The sequence below is a fragment of the Microcaecilia unicolor genome, chromosome 4 (genome assembly GCF_901765095.1).
Source record: "Microcaecilia unicolor chromosome 4, aMicUni1.1, whole genome shotgun sequence".
NCBI lineage: Eukaryota > Metazoa > Chordata > Amphibia > Gymnophiona > Siphonopidae > Microcaecilia > Microcaecilia unicolor.
In genome coordinates this window covers 169,581,020-169,602,771 of record NC_044034.1, presented here as the reverse complement: position 1 = coordinate 169,602,771, position 21,752 = coordinate 169,581,020, and the positions used below count along the sequence as shown (strand labels likewise).

Below are 21,752 nucleotides of genomic sequence, written 5' to 3'. Positions count from 1 at the left end.
AATAAAGAGTTTTATTTACCCAATACGAATCTAAAAGAATCTGTAGTATTTTATTCTGTGAGTAGTCTGTGGTGATCAAGTGAGCAGGCTGCAATACCGAAGCAATACACTGGTGCAGGAGTTGTCCCCTTCTGCTCCTGCCTGTCCAGCTCCAGGTTCAAAAATGACTGCACTGATCCCACGCAGTCCCGGGAATGATGGGGATCTGGTGGGAGGGAGGGTTGGTTGGTTTTTGGACAGCTGGGACAGGACATATTTGGGGGATCAGACTGGGGACAGATTGGGGGTTCTCATCAGGGAGCTGGGAGAAATATCAGATTGGGAGGGGGATGGTAATGGGGGGGGGGTCGAGGATGGAAGAGCTTCTACATAAGCTGCTTAAAGCAGCTCAGTGACACCCCTTATCCAAATCCTGGCTGATATTCAGTGCTGGAACCAGCATAGCTAAGTGGCCAAGGATAGGACTGTTGTGCCTTCTGTTAATGCTGTGGACTGTAACAGTTAAGTTTCAACTTTTGACATAAGTTCAAGTTTAAAGCTATGGGGAAAAGGGTTTTACACTATTTAAACTAGTTAATAAATATAAAAAATTAATCTGTTTTTTATCAGTAAGCCTTACAAATTCTTTTTGCCCTAGTGAATTTTGCAGCTATTCTACCTTCTTCACAGCACCTTAATTAACACCTAATTCAGGTCAGAAGCACTACTTCCACTTTGCTTGCTTCCACTTCTTCCATTTAACAATTCTATTGAATCACCCATTCGACCTGAACAACCAAATAGGGTAACCGCAAGATCCTTTCCTGTCCAGAATGTGCCCCCTGCTCAGACATCTTTTTTAGAGAGAATTTGGCCCAAGGACAACAGAGAGATTCTGCCAAGGTTTCAAAATCCTATATACAGACCTTCATACCCCACACATGAACCTTTACAGAGACAGAGTGTATCCAGAATGAGGGGGACATGGAGAGGGAGAGGGATAGGACGCCCACATATACCGGCCAACAGGGCACAGTCACGTCGAGACAGCTGGAGGTAGATAGTCCCCTTTTTAATCTATCTAGTACATCTCTTAATATGACAGAAAAATCTGTTTTGCAAAAGGGCCTGACGTTTGTACCTAGGGCACCCTATAATGCTTTCCAAACACGAGTAGATCTTTTTAAGTTCTCAAGAAAACTTCAGATCATTCACTGCTTTTCAAACCAACCAATCAATACAGATACTTCTGTAGTTAAACGACCATCATCTTGGGTTCCCCCTGGTCCTGTGGATCCACTTATACTAGCTTTTAATTCATGCATTGAACAAGACCTTCAAAAAACAGACAAAAAGAAGAGACCTAGATATTATAATCTTACCAAAGGAGAAAAACATGCAATACACAGTTTGTCGAATAATACCCAAATTGTGATCAAACCAGCTGACAAAGTTGGGGGGATTGTTATATTGGATCGAACAGAGTATATTGCTGAAATAGAGAGACAGATTCAAGATAGAAATTACTATACTCCTCTATCTTCTGACCCTACAGCTGACCTAAAAAAGGACATTGAGTCTATTGTAGATTTTGCATCAAAAGCAGGGTATATTACTCCAAAGGAAGCCCACTTTCTTAATGTTACAGATCCTACTATCCCAACAATCTTTATATTGCCAAAGATTCACAAGTCACTCACTAACCCACCGGGTAGGCCCTTTGTCAGTGTTTGTTGATTTATTTTTGAGCCCTTACATTTCACAAATACCCTCATACGTTCAAGATTCAACTCATATGATAAATTTATTACAAGACTTTGATAGCGATTTGAATGACACCTTAATGGTTACTTTGGATACTGATTCGTTGTATATGAACATTCCACAATTTGAAGCTATGCAAATTATCGAGGATACCATTAAAAATCGTACGATATACAGGCGCATACCAAACAGATTCATTCTTACATGTGCCAGTATAGCATTAACTAACAATTATTTTTACTTTCAGAGTAAATATTATCAACAGATTAGAGGCACAGCCATAGGTTCTCCCATGGCCCCTGATATAGCCAATTTATATGTGGCACATTTTGAAAAAACCTTTTTGAAAGATCATCCATTCAAACACCAGATTCTTTTTTACAAACGATATATCGATGATATATTTCTTATTTGGAAAGGGGATACAGGGTCACTCATCCTTTTTTTGATTGGCTTAATAACCAGGATCCCAATCTACATTTTAAGATCCAGTATAATGAAAAGGAGATTAGTTTTTTAGATTTATTAACTTAAAAAGATGATTATCATTTTACTACTACACTTTTTAGAAAACCTACAGATCGTAATGCATTTTTGCATTTTAACAGTTATCACCACCTAACGTTGAAGAAGAACCTACCCCTTTGTCCATTTTTAAGATTAAAAAGAATCTGCACAGATTATGATGACTTTACCAACCAATCCAAGATGATGGCACAGAGATTTAAGAACAGAGGGTATCCTAAGAAATATATTGAAACGGGTTTCCATAAAGCAGCATCTAAAGATCAAGATCTCTTACTCAATTCAAGGCCTGATAGTCTAGCACCAGACATAGTATGTACTCTGAAGTTTTCACATCTGGCAAGACAAATACAAAACTCTATAAGACGCCACTGGCACATCTTGGAAAAACACGATTGTTTTAAAGACAAGTGGTTGCCTATTCATGAGAAAAAAATTTGAAGGAGTTCCTGGTCCCTTCAAGCCTACCAGAACATATTCCACAGAATATAAATAGTACTCCTCCAGGACATAAAAGATGTGGAAGATGTAGTGTTTGTGAGCATGCCATGGAGATTTCTGAATTTTTAAATCCAAGCACAGGAAAGATGTACAAATTAAGACAACATTTGGATTGTACCACTCCTAATGTAATTTATGTTATAACTAGTAATGAAGGCCCATTTCTGGCACAAATGAAACGGGCGCTAGCAAGGTTTTCCTGGGAGTGTGTTTGCTTGAGAGTGTGTGAGAGTGACTGTGTGAGAGAGAGAGAGAGTGAATGTGCGAGTGTGTGTGTGTGAGACAGAGAAAGTGTGTGTGTGTCTGTGTGATAGAGTGTGTATATGTGTGTGTCTGCGCGTTTGTGTGAGAGAGACACTGTGTGTGTGTGTGTGGTTGTGTGTGTGTGCGTGCGTCTATGTGAAAGAGAGTGTGCAAGGCTAGTGTAAAAATGGAGAGACTATTGCAAAATTTGGCATAGCACAACACAACCATTTGAGCCAGTTCTTTCCCTTTTTCCCTTTGCCCTCCCCTTCATACTGAATGATTTTTTCCTCCCCTTCCATCCCCTCCGTGTCCCGTGTGTGTGTGTGTGTGTGTGAGAGAGAGAGAGAGAGAGAGAGAGAGAGAGGTGCTAGGAGTCCCTTTCACAGTGGAGGGTCAGTTGCTCTTTGTAGGTGTAAGTGTAGAGAGAGAGTGAAAGACAGTGTGTATGTGTGAAGGAAAGAGAGCTGTGGTGCTTTTGCAGTTATGAAAGAGAGAGAGAGAGTGAGAGACCGTGTGTATTCCCTGTCACAGTGGAGGGTCAGTTGCTCCTTGTAGGTGTAAGTGTACAGAGAGAGTGAGAGACAGTGTGTATGTGTGAAGGAAGGAGAGCTGGGGCGCTTTTGCAGTTAAGAAAGAGAGAGATAGTGAGAGACATTGTGTATGTTTGATGGAAGGAGAGCTGGGGCGCTTTTGCCGGTTTGTGTGTGTTTCGCTGTAATTTTAGCGATGTCTGCTTTAAACGCGTCACGTGTATGTGTGAAGGAAGGAGAGGTGGGGCGCTTTTGCCGGTTGGTGTATGTACCACTTTAATGTTAGCGATGTCAGTGGGGAAAGTGTCGCGTTGGCGTTTCTGTGCGCGCTGGGGGTTAGACGCGCCGGTAGCTCCGTGCAGGCTTTGTGAGGAGCCAAAGATGCCCGAGTCCCTTTTTATATTTGTCTTCTTGGAAGGAAGGAGGATGATTATGTATCCTTCTCGCCCCCTCCTCCCCATAGGTTTTTTTTCAATCTTTACCTTTCCTTCTTGTTTTAAGTGCCCCAGACATTGGGTCTGTGTGTAGTTTGTTCTGGTGGGTTTTTTTAAGGTTTAAATGCACCTGTGACGTTGTTTTGAAGCCTGCAAAAGTTCCTTCGTTTGTGTAGTGTTGTAGATCAATGTGTTGTTTTTTTTTTGTGTTACATTTGTACCCCACATTTTCCCACTCATGGTAGGCTCAATGTGGCTTACATGGGGCAATGGAGGGTTAAGTGACTTGCCCAGAGTCACAAGGAGCTGCCTGTTTGACGCGAGGGCGGGGCAAACACTCATGGAGAAAAAGCGATCTACACCACCATGAATTTAGAACGTTGGGACTTGTGGCAGCTTCATTAGAACGTTGGAGGAGTGTTTTATATAGAGAGATATGTCCTTGTCCCAGAGCCTACATTGGGAAAACTAAGAGACCGGTCAAAACATGAATTATTGAACATCGTAGTTGCCTTAGAAGAGAAGTTGAATCTGCCCCTCTGGTTGCACATTGGAAGAAAATGGATCATTCACTATCAGATCTAAAGTTTTCCATAATCAAAGTACTGAAAAACAATTGGCGCAGAAATATCACAGATAAAATGTTATTACAAGAGGAACAGAAACTAATTTTTACCTTACAGACCATAGAACCCTTGAGTCTAAATGTAGATATTGAATATCAACATTTTTTGTGAAGAACATCAGAAGCATTTTTATGGATTGTTTTTTACATTCAGTGTTTCTATTATATTAATTTTTATTATTTATATTATAAAAAAAATTTTGATTTACCATTATTAATTTTTTATATATGCTTTTTATAGATACATTTTTATATATATTTGTTGATCATATATACATATATATTTTTTATTGTTTTTTATTTTTTTTTATTTTTTTTACTATTTTAATGTTTTTATTTTTATTATTTTTTATGTTTGTTTATTTTTATTTGTATTTCCATTTTTTATTTATTATTTTTTTTAATTTTGATATTTAGAGTTTAATAATTTTTTATTGATAAATGTATACATGAAACAATTCCATGTCAATCAGTAGAACTTTGGTAACAAGCATTTCAAACTCGTACTACTACTACTACTACTACTATTTAGCATTTCTATAGCGCTACAAGGCGTACGCAGCGCTGCACAAACTAATACAGCTAAACTGCTATCATCAACATTTTCTTTTGTTCCCCCTTCCCCCCAACTTCCCCCCCCCCCCATCTCCCCTCCCCTCCTTCCACATTAACATATTGATTAACTTTGGCATATATATGCAAATGTGCTGTACTTAACTATTGTCAGGAAATCCATATATTAACTTTGGAATGTATCAAGTAGCAACCTGGGCATTCTTCAACAAAAATTTTTGAAAAATAAATGTAAACTGCTGACAACACTCTGTGGTCTTAGCTTGGTATTTCATTGCTCTGTTAATGTCATTTCTTCCCCGCCTTATGCTATAATTTTGCCAATCAACAATGTATCATCCGCTAAGCAGGAGAATCACATCGTATCTGTGTGGTGCTACTATCTCTTTCTCATCCCCAGAAGCCTCCCTTCCCTCTATACTGTACCTACCTCCTCATCCCTTCCCCCCCTTCCAACCCCCCCCCCTAAGGTATCTTCCCGAGAAACCAACCTATATCCTATGCCCTCCTTCTTCCAAATCAAAGGGAATTTAATACCAGACTTCTACCTCTTGTATGTAGTGACTGAATGTATGGGCCCCAAATGTCCAAGAAAGTCTTCCTCCTCCTAGAGGAGCCTCTTACTCCCCGGCGTTCACAAAGCATCAGCTCATGAAATCTATTTCTCCAGTGCCAGAAGTCCGGGAGAGTACTGCCTACCCATTGACAAAGTAGCAACCTCTTACCCACCAGACAGGCCTTACGGACCAGATGCCTCCCAGATGTGCTCTGTAAGACAAAGACCTCATGTTTATCCAGCAGTACACCCATCAGAGAGCATACAATTTTAGAGCCCAGTAAAAATGACAAATACTGCAATATAGCTTTCCAAAAATTCTGTACCTGAAAGCATTCCCACAAACAGTGGAATAGTGAGCCTGGCAATCTCCCACATTTTTCACACAACGGGTCTTCCACCCCTCCCATCCGAAAAAGCTGGGTTTTTGTGAGGTATGCTCTATGAAGAATTCGGTATTGGCATTCACGGAGGCCCGCATTACCGGTCATCTCCGGAATCCGAGAAAGCAGTATATTGAAATCCAAGGATAGTCCCGGCCTAGTTAAGTCTCTAGCCCAACGCATTCTAATTGACTCTCTGTCCTTCTTAAGTGGCAGCTTCCCCAATAACTTAAACAACTTCGAAACTGAAAATCGATCCGTTCCCTCTCCTTCTAGGAATTGTCTCATCCGATGACAATGCCTTTCTCTCAAAGCCTCCAAGTCTAAGGACCTCACATAGAGGCATATTTTCAAAGCACTTTGGGAGGCTAAGTTCCATAGGTTTCTATGGAACTTTGGGAGGCTAAGTGCTTTGAAAATATGCCTCATAGTGTGTTATTTGATGATAGGCAAAAATGTTGTTCATATCATAACCAATACCCAAAGCTCCCAGATTTAACAGCATCCCTTGCTTATTTGACAGATGCTCCAAACGACTAATGCCCAAGTGCCCCCAAACCTGAAATGTCCTATTATCCATCCCAGGCTGAAAGGACAAGTTTCCACATATGGGTAACATATCTGACGTATTGTTCGACAGGCCCCAAATACCCATCAGGTCTTTCCAAAGAGACCGCAAAGATGTCAGCAGCAAGCTGTTCCTCAGATGTTCCGGAACGTTAGCCCTAGGTGCCTGTAATAGAAAATAAAAATGACAAGGGGCAAAGAACTGTCCCTCTATTTTACGGGGTGTATAATCTTCACGATCATAAAACCAGTCACTAAAATGCCTCAATAAACATGCCCTATTATACCGTTTCAAGTCTGGTAAGCCCAATCCTCCCTCCTTCCAGTGACCCATCAACAGAGGTAGTGGCAGTTTGGTCTTTTTTCTTCCCCAACAATACCGTCTAAGCAAGCGATATAATACTTTAAAATCTCGGTGGTAGATAAGAACGGGCAATAGCCTTATACAATAAAGCCACCTAGGGAATTCCACCATCCGAAATAACTGAATGCGCCCATAGAGTGTGAGGGGCAAAGTCACCCAACTCTTCAGCCGTGTCTCTGTAGCGCTCAGCAGTCTATTCATATAACGTTCAATCGATATATATCCGCCGAGTTCATGGACAGCCAAACCCCCAAATAACAAAACGATCCTTGCGCCCACCGAAGTGGAAAAGTCTGCCCCCACTCTCCTTTCTGCTCCTCTGAGGAGGCCAGTGCCAAAGATTTCATATAGTTTAGCTTGAACCCTGCATAATCACCAAATTATTGAAAGAGTTCTAACAAAGCTGGGAGTGACTGGGAGGGCTGTGTCAAATGTACTTGTAAGTCATCCGCAAAGGCCGACAACAAAAATCGAGAGACACCTATCGGTACTCCTTTAATCTCCGGGTGGGTTTGTATCGCTCTAACCAGTGGATCTAAGGACAACACAAACAATAGAGGAGAGAGCGGACACCCCTGTCTGGTGCCTCAATAGATGTTAAATGAGCGGAAGCGGACCCCATTTACCCAGACATATGCCAAAGGCTCCAGATATAACACCTGAATCGCATCTAGAAAGAACCCTTGAATACCATATTGCTTCAAAGTCTCAAACAGATAGGGCCACCTCACCCTGTCAAAGGCTTTCTCTGCATCAAAACTGATTAATAGAGAAGCCAGACGCTTATGTTGCACCGTCTCTAAAGATGCCAATATAGCACAGAGGTTCTGAACCGCTGTCCTCCCTTTCACAAACCCCACTTGAGCTTCCTCTACTAACTCCGGGAGTACTCGGGCCAGCCGATTTGCCAATATCTTAGCATATAATTTGGCATCCACATTAAGAAGGGAAATTGGTCTATACGAACCCAGATCTGCCATATCTTTACCCGCCTTCGGGATAACTACAGTCTGAGCTACCTTCACTGTTTCCGGCTCCGTCCGCTCCTCTACCATGGAATTGAACAGGGCCAAAAGCGGTTTCTTAAGATTTTCGTAGAACTGTTTGTAAAACTCCACACGATAGCCATCCGTACCCGGTGTTTTGTGAGAAGCACTTTGCTGCAATGCCAACATTAGATCTCCCTCCACAATTGGGCTATTTAACCTCTGCAACTGCCGGGGGGACAATTTAGGGAGCTCTACCGAATCTAAAAACATTTCAGCATTCAGCCCCTCATCTTCCGGCCTAGCATAAAGGGTCTCATAATACTGGCCAAAACGGTCTGCTATGCTCTGATCTGTTCTCAGGAACTGCCCATTTGAGGCCTTCAATTGCAGAACTCTGGAGGTTCCCTTTTTACTCCGCACCATATTCGCCAATAATTTCCCTGCCTTGTTGCCATATTGGAATAGTTTATATTTATAATAAAACTGGGACTTGACTGCTCTCTGATGCAACAGTTCATTGAGTTCTTTCTGTGCCCCCAAAAGCAATGACTTGCTCTCATCAGTAGCATTCCTACTATAAAGCTTCCTATAATTACGAACCTGCAACTCAAGACGTAAAATCTCCTTGTCTCGAAGCCTCCGAGTTCTAGCGCAATAAGAAATAATATCCCCTCGCAATACAGCCTTCTCTGTTTCCCAAAAAAGGGTCGGTTGCTGTCTGTGAATATCGTTATGGAATTCATAGTCCGCCATCCTCTCGGTTAGAAATATCTGGAATTTCTGATCTCCTACTAAATCTAAGGGATATCTCCAAAGGCGCATTCCATCTCCCCTCATGGGTCTCCTCCATCTTAGCCATATCAGGGCATGATCTGAGACCTCATAAGGCCCGATCTCTGCCTGCACCATCTGCGAAAAGAGAGAGCCCGAGACAAACAAGTAATCTATACGAGATTGGGAAGCATTTGCTCTGGAAAGGTGAGTAAAGTCTCTATCCAATGGGTGTAAAATACGCCACACATCCACCAGGTCTAATGCCTCACAAAGCAAGGTTAAGGCGCAAGCACCCTCCCCCCCCCCCCCCCCCCCCCCCCGAACTCCCAGCACCAGAGCCTGATCTATCAAGCCGGGGATCAACCACCAGATTAAAATCTCCTCCCATGATAATATTCCCCCCTTTCAACTTGTTTACTTTAGATATCAGCCCCTGAAAAAAATTTTTATCAAACACATTTGGGGCATACACATTACACAGCACCAGTTGCTGGGCATCAATTTCCACCTGTGTCACAATGTAACGGCCCTCCGAACTCCTAAGTGTGGAAGTGATCTTTATTTGTAAACTTTTCCTAAAGAGAATTAGTACTCCGGCCTTCCTCCCTACTGCTGGTGCCTCTAACAGGGATCCTACCCATCCTGTCTTGAATTTTGAATGATGGAGTGGAGGAGTGGCCTAGTGGTTAGGGTGGTGGACTTTGGTCCTGAGGAACTGAGTTTGATTCCCACTTCAGTCACAGGCAGCTCCTTGTGACTCTGGGCAAGTCACTTAACCCTCCATTGCCCCATGTAAGCCGCATTGAGCCTGCCATGAGTGGGAAAGCGCGGGGTACAAATGTAACAAACAACAAACAACAACAACAGATGTGTCTCCTGCAATAGGGCTATATCCACTTGTTGTCTTTTCAGCGCCTGGAGCACTTTTGTCCGCTTTATGGGGGACGAAACTCCTCCAATATTCCAAGAGACAATTTTAAGTGACCCCAGTACACCAGAACTCTAATATCAACATAAAAAAGGTTATACATTTGAAAAGCATGAGAGAAACCCTCCCAGCCCATAGGGTTCCCCTCTTCAATCCCCCTCGACTTGGCCCCTGGAAACAACACTCTTTCAGATACCTCCCTCTCCCTCTTATCCCCCCTCCCCCCTTCCCTACCCCTGAACTTCTCCACAGTGCCACTATGGCCTAGGTCACGTGAGCTCTCCCCCCCCCCCCCCCCCGACACCTCCCTCTATCTTCTATCCAATCTGGTATTTTCTCAAGGGACCCCTCTCCCCAGTATACCGCAGCATTGACCTCTCTATTAACCTGTTGCCTGTGTTAACCTATAATTACACTGTAGAATCTTTTAACCTTAGTTGGCGTAATAGACCCCTTTTTCTCCTAGCATCCGGGTCTCCCCATCAGGTTTAATAGTATAAATTGTAAAACACTGCCTCTTTCCCTTAAAGTGTAGGTCTTATGCCCCAACCAAACATTTAACATTTGTAACATTAACGATAAACACATTTGAACTTTATCTGCCACTTCACGGTCTGTAGCATGCCATCACACTCTGGATCACGAACTTAACCAACTTTTCCTCGACCTGGTGATATGTATGCTCCATTGTGGCTCTCAGGGATCACTCTCTCAATGTTCCTTCAAGTCCTCTTCAGATGGCTGTTCCGATATGATCCTCCGCAATCAAGTCTCATTTTGCAAACTACATAGCTTCTATAACTCTCCAGTCTTTTTAAGAACCTTCAGCTCCTCGAGGTCTTGAGTATATCAGTCTCTGTCAGAAAAACTTCCTAGTTGTTCAGCTCCAATGCAGTCTCTAGGAATCTCCATCCTCGGCGCTCCTTCAGCCGCCCATCAAACGCCAACTCACGCTGATCCTTCGGCCGCCAAATCCCGCTTCACGAATTTCAGAGCCTCAGTCGCTGAGGAGAACATAGTCTGCTTCCCATCATGCCAGATCTTTAAACGGGCCGGGTATAACAAAGCAAACTGTATTTTCTTGGCAAATAGCAGTTGACATACCTCCCGAAAGGCTCGCCGCTGCATCAACACCCCAGCTGAAAAATCCTGGAAGCAACGCACCGTAGCGTTCTCATATTGTACAGTCCCTGCTTTCCGAAAGTCTCTGAGAATTTCTTGTTTATGAGCAAAGTTGAGGACTTTGAAGATAACCACTCAGGGGCGTGGGTCTTTTGGGCTTCCAGGCCCCAGTCGGTGAGCGCGCTCCACTCTTAAGGGCCCAGCCAGCGATTGTAACTTTAGAGTTTTAGGGAGCCAGCTTTCTAAAAAGTCTCTCAGTTCTGGGTCTTTAATCTTTGCAGGCAGGCCTACCATTCTGATGTTACTTCTACGAGCCCGGTTCTCCAGATCCTCTAATTTACTTTCCAGTCTTTCCACTTTGCTTTTCAAGTCCTGTTGTGTGGTCTCATGCTGCTGAACTCGATCTTCCACATCTGAAAGCCTCTGCTTGCAAAGGGAGAACTCCGATTGTATATTCTCCAGCTTTGCATCAATGCCTCCCAGCTGCTCTGTGATCTTCTGCAGCTTGGCGTCCACCAAAGCGCCCAACATAGCCGAGACCTCCGCTGCCACCTCCGCTGCCCATACGGAGCTCACCGACTTCGGGCCTTCTCCTTCCGCCATCTTTGTTTCGGCAAAGCGACTCCGTGTCGCGTCTTTCTTCGCCGATTTAGTAGCCATCCCCTGCACTTTTGGCTTTGCGTTTTCTTCCAGCAATTCTCCACGCTGTCTGCTCTCCCTTGATTGGCGTTCCGCTTATCACAGCGGCAAAGGTAAAGTTTTTGTGCGAGAACAGGTGTGAGGGAGGCGGGAGCTTAGCACGACGACACCCGCTCTCTAGCCGTGCATCACGTGACTCCTAATTTTCATATTTAATATAGTTTATAATTGATATGTTGATGTATCATTCATAAGTGCATGTACATAGATAATTATTTTTTAATATTCCTGAATTATTTATATACCTAAGAAAATAAGAGAATGGAATTAATATATATATATTTTTTACTCATTTTTTCCTTTTTAGTTATGTAGTGATTTATTATTGAACATTTTTTATTTCCATTGGTATTTTTTCATTATATTTAATTATTTATTATATATATTTAAATTGATTTTATTAATATTATTTTTTAAACAATTTTTTTCATTTTTGGTGTCATTTATATTTCTTTTAACAATGAATTAGTTCATCTTATAATTGAAGTTGCTTTTTATTGTTAATTTTTAATTTTAATTTATGTTATACTAGTAAAAGAGGCCCGTTTCAGAGCAAATGAAACGAGCGCTAGCAAGGTTTTCGTCGCCAACACCCCCCCTCCCTGGCCAACTCCTTCGTTGTTCTGCCATTGCTCCGCCCCCGTCATGACGTTTGACGCGAGGGCGGGGCCCGGAGCAATTCCCCCCCCCTCCCTGCCAACCCCTTTGTTGTTCTGCCATTGCTCCGCCCTCGAGGGCAGGGCCCGGAGCGATTTTGGTGGCTTCACCACCACGAACCTTCGAACCTTTTTGAAGGAAGTCAGGGCTTGGCTTCACTGATGTCAGTGTCCTCAGAACGTTGAGGGTGAGTTTTATTATAGTAGATAGGCATTTTATGTGAAAACATTATTTTCCTTTTTATTTTTATTATTTTACTATTTTTATTATTATTTTCATTATTAATTTTTTAAATATTTTATATTATATTTTTGAATTTCTACACATACGATTTTTGGATCTAAGAGTCCTGGGTCAAGCTCTAGCATTTTAAAAAAATGACATGTGTTTCTTTGCAGTTTCCCTCCATTTTCCCAGCATCCTTTGTACGTGATGTCCTACACCTGGAGTGTTAACAACTTATGATCTGAGCATGTTCAAAACTTTTTTTGGCACGCCTTTTCTTATTTAAATAACGGACTTTTTAGTCAGACCCCTTTCCTTCATTGAAGATATTGCTACACTACGGTGCACTTCTCTGTTCTGACAGTGGTAAGTTTTTTCATTTATTATACGATTTTTCAAGTATCTTTTTAGGGGACGTTTTACTTCACTTTTTTTTACATATATATGATATATTTAGACCAGTTTTTTTAATAGTTTTTTAGAACCTGGTCCAATATAGACGTCTTCTCTGGTTTTAGTTCATAATAGTTCTCATTTTTTTGCCTGTTCCTTCATTTCATATCTACACCTCCATTTTAAGCGTATGATCAGTGGTGTGCTGGAGCCGGCTCGCACCGGCTCGCAAGAGCCGTTTGTTAAATTTTCTGGCATCTTGCGAGCCGGTTGTTGGCCCATGCGAGCCGGCTCGCCTCCGCTCCCCCGCCCCGCAAATCCATCTTCCGTCTGCCCTCTGCTCCCCATAGTAGCCCTGCTGGTTTCCTTTCTGCGCTGCCGCCGCCGTCCTGCCTTTAAAAAATTAATTTTCCCTCGAGGCGCGCCAGCGTTGAAGCGAAGGCAGCAGGCTCAGCTCGGTTCCTGCCTTTGTTCTGTTTCTTCGCATCATGGCTCTGCCCTTGCGCAAACAGGAAATACATCAGGCAAGGGCGGAGCCATGATGCGAAGAAACAGAACGAAGGCAGGAACCGAGCTGAGCCTGCTGCCTTCGCTTCAACGCTGGCGCGCCTCGGGGGAAAATTAATTTTTTTAATGCAGGACGGCGGCGGCAGCGCAGAAAGGAAACCAGCAGGGCAACTATAGTGGAGCAGAGGGCAGACGGAAGATGGACGACCAGGGGAGCGGAGAGGGCTGGAAGATGGCGGCAAGGAGGGCAGTGGGGAGACGAGGATTGCTGGACATGGGTGGGTGGATGGAGGGCAGGGGAGAGGAGGGTTGCTGGACATGGGTGGGTGGGTGGATGGAGAGGAGGGCGGGGGAGAGGAGGGTTGCTGGACATTGGTGGATGGAGGGGAGAGGAGGGTTGCTGGACATGGGTGGATGGAGGGCAGGGAAGAGGAGGGTTGCTGGACATTGGTGGATGGAGGGGAGAGGAGGGTTGCTGGACATGGTTGCATGGAAGGGAGAAGAGGGTTGCTGGACATGGGTGGGTGGATGGAGGGCAGGGGAGAGCAGGGCTGCTGGACATGGGTGGGTGGATGGAGGGCAGGGGAGAGGAGGGTTGCTGGACATGGGTGGAGGAGAGGGAAGGGAGAGAGAAGAAATGCTGGACGGGTGGATGGAGGGCAGGGGAGAGGAGGGTTGCTGGGCATGGGTGGATGGAGGGCAGGGGGGAGAGGAGGGTTGCTGGACATGGGTGCATGGAGGGGAGAGGAGGGTTGCTGGACATGGGTGCATGGAGGGCAGGGGAGAGGAGGGTTGCTGGACATGGGTGGAGGAGAGGGAAGGGAGAGAGAAGAAATGCCGGATATGGGTGGAGGGGAGGGAAGAGTGAGGAATGACATGAGAAGAGGGAAAAGGAAGAGCGGAGAATAACTGCAAATGGATGGAGAAAATAGGCAGAAGCTGAGGACCAGAAATGAAGAAGAAAGGAGGAAAGAAATAAATGGAAAGGAAGCCCTGGAAACGGAGTTAAGAGTACAGATAGCAGCAGAATCGGATACTGGGACAGCATGAGCAGAAAAACAGCCACCAGACAACAAAGGTAGAAAAAAACTCATTTTATTTTCATTATAGTGTTTGGAATATGTTCACCTTGAGAATCAGGTGCTCAACATTAAAAGTTTATATTTATTTACTTATTTATGGCATTTTATCCCACATTAAACATGAATTAGATTGGAACCTGGGATCATTTAATAGTTTTTTCCTGGAGAGAGTAATGCATTGCCCCCCCCCCCCCCCCCCCCCCCCCCCCCCCGGCTATAGCCAGCTCTGCAATTTGGGGGGGGCGCAGAGATGGATGGGGGGGCGCAGAGGTGGACGGGGGGGGGGGGGCAGAGGTGGACGCCGAGGTGGACCGGGGAGAGAGCCTGTTGTTAAAAATTTACCAGCACACCACTACGTATGATAGATATAATTTTCTTTAGACATTTACACTCTTTACCTTAACCTCTGTATTGAATACAAACTATATACATAGTGATTCAATTTGACATTCACTCTATAGTAGACACAACGCTTTCATGTATAAAAAAATATGTGGTGGGTACATATATATACATACATTTTAGATACAGAGGACCTGTTGGATTGTATTTTATACATTTTTTATTTCATGTGCACTTGCTATTTAGGAAATTTACTCTTTATAATAAGTCAGCCTTGTGTTTTATTTGCAGGAAGTTTATAGCTTATATTAAAGTTTTTTTGTAACAAACTATCGACGTTACACAAACAGCTATACATCATAAGGTTAGTAGATTTATTGGAACATACAGTATTATTTCTTAACCTTTGTTTTCTTTTCCTTTTTTGTGTATAATATCTATTTGACAATTTGTTTTAAATATGGTTTATTATTTTGGTTATACAACACTATATATATATTGTTTTGTTCTCCCTTTTTCCTTTTTGTTCTTCTTTTAATTTGGATAGGTCCCCTTATGTGTTCATATGTAGTTATTATTGTGTAATATAGTTACTACATTTTTGTGACCCATTTTGTGTTTTTTATGCTTGTATACAACACCATTGTATGTTATACAAATAATATTTTATTCACAACTTTTATTTTACATCATTTTTATCCTATGAATTGTTGTATTAGTCAATTTATGGAACATATATATATATATATATATATATATATATATATATATATATATATATATACTTCTTTAATTATGGGTTTTATAGTTATTCATGTATATCTGTTGCATATATTTGTATTATCATATGTCCATATGCTGTTATCATTTTATACATTTATTTGTGGATAAATATTGATTTGTTTGTTTATATATAAAAAATTATTATTTCTGTTGATGTTTTGATATATATGTTTTTAATTCCTATACATTGTTATTACAAAGATATGTTTTTCTATCTATTGTATTAGGCATACTTTGATTATTTGTTTTTATGTTTTTATAAATCTTATGTTTTAGACTTCTGAAGGCGCGAGCTAGCGCCAAAACACAGCTGTGTTGAGTCGTTGTCACCTCGCTTGCAATAAAGAATTGTTTCTTTATAGACGTCTCCTCCAGTTTTTAGAAGAGCGTACCTTTCCTACTTCTTGCTTCTGCAAAGAACAAAAAATCAACAGATAACCAAACAGCGAAGTACCATGAAACAAATAACATTACACAAAGGAAATCTAGAGCACCGACTTTACATTTATTGTGAAATACCGATTTTTAAACACTGATATTATTTTATTGTGTATTGTTTTACATACACTGAATTTTATGTAGTGATTTTATGTTGATTCTATTTATATATACACCAGAGCAATAAATATTTAAATTTATTGATCCTGAGGTTTGTCTAGCCTTCCCAAGTTCCCACTTCCTTTTGTGTAAAGAACAAAAAATAACTTTTTCTTTTTACATCAGAAAGTTTGAGCCCTGCTCTGCTACTATCCTTTTTAATAATCTACGCTGTAACAGTTACATTTCAAGCTCTGGCTGAAGTTTAAACCTATGGGGGAAAGGGTTTTACACTATTTAAATTAGTTAATAAATGATTTTTTTTTAGATGAAATCTGACCTATGCCCTGCTATGCCTTCTAGAGGCTATCTATTAATGCTGTAGACTGTAACAATTAAGTTTCAACCTCTGACAGAAATTCAAGTTGAAAACTATGGAGAAAAAGGGTTTATACTATTTAAACTAGTTAATAAATAAAGTTAGCTTTTTTAAAAATCAAACTGCTTTTATCAATAAACCTACAATTTCTCTTTTATCCCAATCTTTAAATCATCAAAGCACAGAGCAAAATAATGTTCACTTACCTAGAGAGATGTCCTCATCTCTCAGAACTCCTCAGAAAAGCCTTATAGAATAGCACACAGCCAGATGTGCGTACAAATATGAGTGCCAATTAACATCAGTAATTGGTTGTTAGCACCCAATTATTAATCATTGAGCTCCTTAAGCAATTAAGATGTGTGCACTAATTTGGGTGTGCAAATCTGGGTACCATATATAGAAACCGGCCCTTTATGCAATGGGCCCTGTGGCAGATAATAAGGCATGCTAACCATTTGTAAATTATCCCCATGGTTAGCCACTATTATTCTTAAAATACCATTGTTCTCTCCTTGTTATTATATCGTTTTGACAGCTGCTGCTGAAAGAATCAGTAAAAACAATGTTTCCCTGCCTCTTTATAATTACAGTTCAGATGTTACATTGTGGTTTTTAAATATTTTTTAATGTGGTTGTGTTTGAATCATGCTTATGATGCAAGTAGCAAACACAGGATCAAAGAATTTTCACTATTTTGTATCTATGTGAGAAATGTTTCTACATAGACCCCACAGAGATGGCACAAAGCCCAATTTTGCACGGATCATCTAGGTAGAAAAAGGAACATTCAAGTCTGGATGTTCATAATTTGCAGATTATTTTGCAACAGTCTCACTGAACGAGCAACATTTTGTAAAATACCTCTAAGACTGCATGAAAATGTGTACTTTGCACAATCAAAAATACAGAAGCATCACTCAGGGCTTTGAACATATATGTGAAAATTTTACAAAACTGGACATCCAAAGGGAGTCAATTAAGGAATGAAGGTATAAAATTCTAAGTTTCACATTTATAAGATAGTTTTTAATACGAAAGAGGTAAACACAATTACCAGTGTCCCCACTCTCTCCCTCCCTCCCTCACTCCTCCAAACTCCAGGTCCAAACAAGTATTTAGCTGATACTCGTATGTGCCTTGTCAAGAGGTGTAAATGTCATAACTGAATGCCTTATTTAGAAGTGCCTGATCTTACCTTTGAAATAGCCATAGTATTGCAGATGATGACGTATGAATCTCTCATAGGGATCAACAAACAACTGTGAAAGGAAAAGACAGTTCAATCATACAGAAAGAATCGGCTAGTCACCAGCTACTACTTCAAACAATGTAATATCTCTTTCTCACCTAACATTTTCATGAATATTCTATCATTTCTTACAGTTTACTCAAAGTGTCTGTTTGCAATTAGGCAAGCAATAAATGTAATCAGTGAATAAATGGATGAATGAAGTGAAAATGTCCTACATTATCACAACTCTTGTAATTTTATCAAACCAAGGTAAACATTTTTGATGTATGGGAAGCTCTGTACTCACATTTGTCTCCAGTGTTGGACACATATCACACATAAAACGATCCAGTTGAAAGGCATCAAATATTCTGTCCGAAAGCAGCTTAACGATATATTTAATAAGCTAAAATAAAAATAATTTCTGTTTTCATGACTTAGCAGAATGCAAGAGAAAATGTTTCCAAGCTCTCTCCCAATAAAAAAATCTGAATATTATACTTACTCTGCTTGCTATAAACCAAAGCTGCTTCTTTTTTTTCTCTTGTACAGCTCATACAGGGCTGCATTTACTTAGCTGCGCTAATGGATTTAGCATGTGTAACGATTAGCACGCACTAAATGCTAAGCTGTCCATAGGAATAAAATGGGCTTCTTAGCATTTAGCGCATGCTAATCGTTAGTGTGCACTAAATCCAATACTGCACCTTAGCAAAAGGAGCCCACAGTTGTAAAAAATGTGGTATTCAAGTTTTAGATTGTTTACACCAGTGATTCCCATATCCAGTCCTCCACCAATTCTGGTTCCTGGGTAAACCAAAGTTGCAAATTAACCTGATTTTGAGAGCAAAAATATGCAAATATATCAGAAATACTCATAGTGGATATCCAAAAAGATAGAAATATTGAAGGACATGATTTGGGAAGCACTAAAGATATGCCCTACTGAGTCAGGGCCATCAATCCTGTCTCCAGTGATGGCCAATCTGGGTCACTGGAACACACTTGGAAACTCCCACAGAGTAGATCCATTCCTTGCAGTTCATTCCTAGGGATGAGCGCTGGATTTCCTGAGTCTGCTTGGCCAATACTTGTTTATGGACATTTTCTCTTGGAACTTGTCTAAACTCCTTTCAAACCAAGCTATGTTAGAACCACATCCTCTGGCAATAAACTGTATAGTTTGATTGTTCAATGACACCCAAATTTTATATATGGCACCTAGTTACTCATGTTAAATTGGGCACACAACCAATTTAACGCATGTAATTTAATTGAATAACAAGTCAATCAGTGCTAATTGGTGATAACAACCAATTATCAGCACTAATTGGCTCTAAGGAGTGGAGGAATAGCCTAGTGATTAGAGCAGTGGGCTTTGATCCTGGTAAACAGGTTTCAACTCCCTACTGCAGCTCCTTGTGACTCTGGGCAAGTCACTTAACCCTCCATTGCCCCAGGTACAAAATAAGTACCTGTATGTAATATGTAACCATAGAAAGGTGGTATAACATGTTCCATCCCCCTAGTTAGGATATACGCTTGTATCGTATTCTATTACAATCTGCGCATAAATCCTAACACACATAACTATTTGGGGGAATAACTAAGGGCGTTCTGGGGCATTCCTATAGAATCATGCACCTACAGATAGGCACTAACTCCCGGATTCTATATAGTACGCTTAGATTTAGGCGCCGAAATTGGCGTGGATTCTATAACAATGTGCGTAACTTAATTGGCTTAACAAGTTAATGAGCACTGATGACAGCACTTAACAATAATAAGCACTAATTGGCACCAATTAGAATTTAGGCGCACAACTCACTAAGCGTATTCTGTAATCATGTTTAGGCGCTACTTATAGAATTTGGCCCTGAGTGAAAGTATTTAACACTTTTGCAAACAGCTTTGCCTCGAAATTTAACAAAGAAATAGAGCGATATGAGGATGGATCCAATGTACTCTTCCCAGGTTTCAATAACACTATCATCTGGGCCATCTGAAGGGAACTGGGGAGTTGCCTGGTCTCCATCATCTTCCCAGTTCCCTTCAGATGGCCCAGATTATAGTGTGATGGAGACCAGGCAACGAACTGGGGAGTTGCCTGGTCTCCATCACCTCCCCAAACATAAGTTCTAGCTTGGGCCCCACCTCCTCTACCATAAGCTTGTAAAACTCTGCCCAGAAACCATCAGGCTCCGGGGCCTTCCCCAATTTGCATGACTGCAGAGCTACCTGAATTTCATCCAGAGTAATAGGGCCATTGAGAGTCTCTTTCTGAGAAGAACTAACCTTCGGTAAGTCTAGATTATTTAAATACATCGATCCAAGCAATGATGTGGCCCCCAATTCTCCATATAACACTTCAAAGTACTGCCTGAACACTATGTTAATATCTTTATCTGAATGGACCAAATGGCCAGAGGAATCTTTAAGTTGAATTATCTTCCTAGGACCTGATTTAGCCTGCACCATATGGGACAGTAGCTTGCCACTTGTTTCCATGAAGAAATAATTGATATTTATAATAATTAATGGACTTAACTGTTCGCTGATGAAGAAGTTCATTTAACTCCGCCTGTGTGGCCAACAATGCTTCCTTATGTTGAGCACTGTGTGACTGCCCAAATAGCCTTCTATCCCGTCTAGTAGTTCGTTCTAATCGCAAAATTTGGAGATCTCTCATCTTTCGTTTATGATTAACATATGATATGTTCTCTCCCCTTATATTATATGTTCCCAGTATAATATTGGTTTACTCACGCAAGCTTGATTAAAGGTTTGATACTCCTTCCATTTGTTATCTATAAATGAGTGATAATATTGATCTGTATACAGTTCTAAGGGAAACCTCTAACTCCAACTCCCCCCTCCCGGCCTTCCAATCTGCACCTGGAGCCACACCATTGCATGATCAGATACCCCATAAGGGCCTATCTCAGTCTTAGTTATTTTAGAAAACAATGCCCTAGATGTTAACAGATAGTCAATTCTAGACTGTGTGGAATGTGCACGGGATAGATGGGTGTAATCTCTACCTCCTGGATGTAGAACCCGCCAAACATCCAAGATATCTAATACATCACACAACATGGGTAGCCCAATAGATACATCCATATGCGCCGATGGAGGCAGATTAGATCTATCCATTCGCGGATCAAACACTGTATTAAAGTGTGTGTCCCCCCCCCCCCCCCAATATCAAGTTATCCCGTTGTAAAGGAGACAGGAGTCCTATCAGTTGCCTAAAAACTCCATGTGCATACACATTTGGGGCATAACAATTGCAAAAAAGGAATTTTTGCCTTGCTAAAGTTAGCAATACCACAACATACCGGCCTTCCTTTCCCTGTATGCAGTGGGGTACCAAGAAGGGGGTGGTGGGGGCAGTCCGCCCCGGATGCACACCGCTGAGGGGTGCCGCGCGCCTATCGGCTCTTCGTTTTCATGCTCCCTTTGCCCCGGAACAGGTTACTTCGGGGCAGAGGGAGCATGAAAACGAAGAGCCGGGAGGCGCACGGCACCCCTCCCCCAGCGGCGTGCACCGGGGGGGGTTCTTTCGCCGGGGGATCGGGGGTTCTTTCACCGGGGGGGGGGGGGGTATCGCGCTGTTCCGGGGGGCGCTGCACCCGGGGGGCGGGGCACATCGTTGATCCACCCCGGGTGTCAGCCCCCCTAGGAACGCCACTGCCTGTATGACCCAATTTAACTGTATATCCAGGTCCCTATGAAACAAAATGAGTACACCAGCCTTCCTATGTTCAGCTGGAGATTCAACTAACTCCCCTACCAACCATCTGTGAAATTTTTTATGTTCTACAGAGGACAAGTGAGTTTCCTGGAGTATTGCCACATCGGCTCACTGTCTGTTCAATGCCTGCAAATGTTTTGGCTTTTAATCGGCGAAGCCACCCCTCCCACATTCCAAGATATGACTTTCAGGGACATCATCCCAAACTCCTTAACTGCCCAACTAAGAAAAACCACATATCCACATTTGCATAATATAAAGGGGAAGCTGTCCCAGCCACCAGCCCCCCCCCCCACCCAT

General features: G+C 41.9%; 1 protein-coding gene across 1 annotated transcript in view; it reads right to left on the bottom strand.

Annotated features, from left to right (window-relative positions):
* AGBL2 (ATP/GTP binding protein like 2) overlaps positions 1–18,029 on the bottom strand; it is a 262,082-nt gene extending 244,053 nt beyond the window's left edge. The window contains exons 1-2 of the mRNA XM_030199493.1: positions 17,990–18,029; positions 17,663–17,722 (exon numbers count right to left, since the gene is read on the bottom strand). Of these exons, the coding sequence (XP_030055353.1) occupies positions 17,663–17,722; positions 17,990–18,029 (100 nt within the window). The remainder of the gene's footprint in view (positions 1–17,662; positions 17,723–17,989) is intronic.
* Between the last annotated feature and the right edge of the window lie 3,723 nt (positions 18,030–21,752).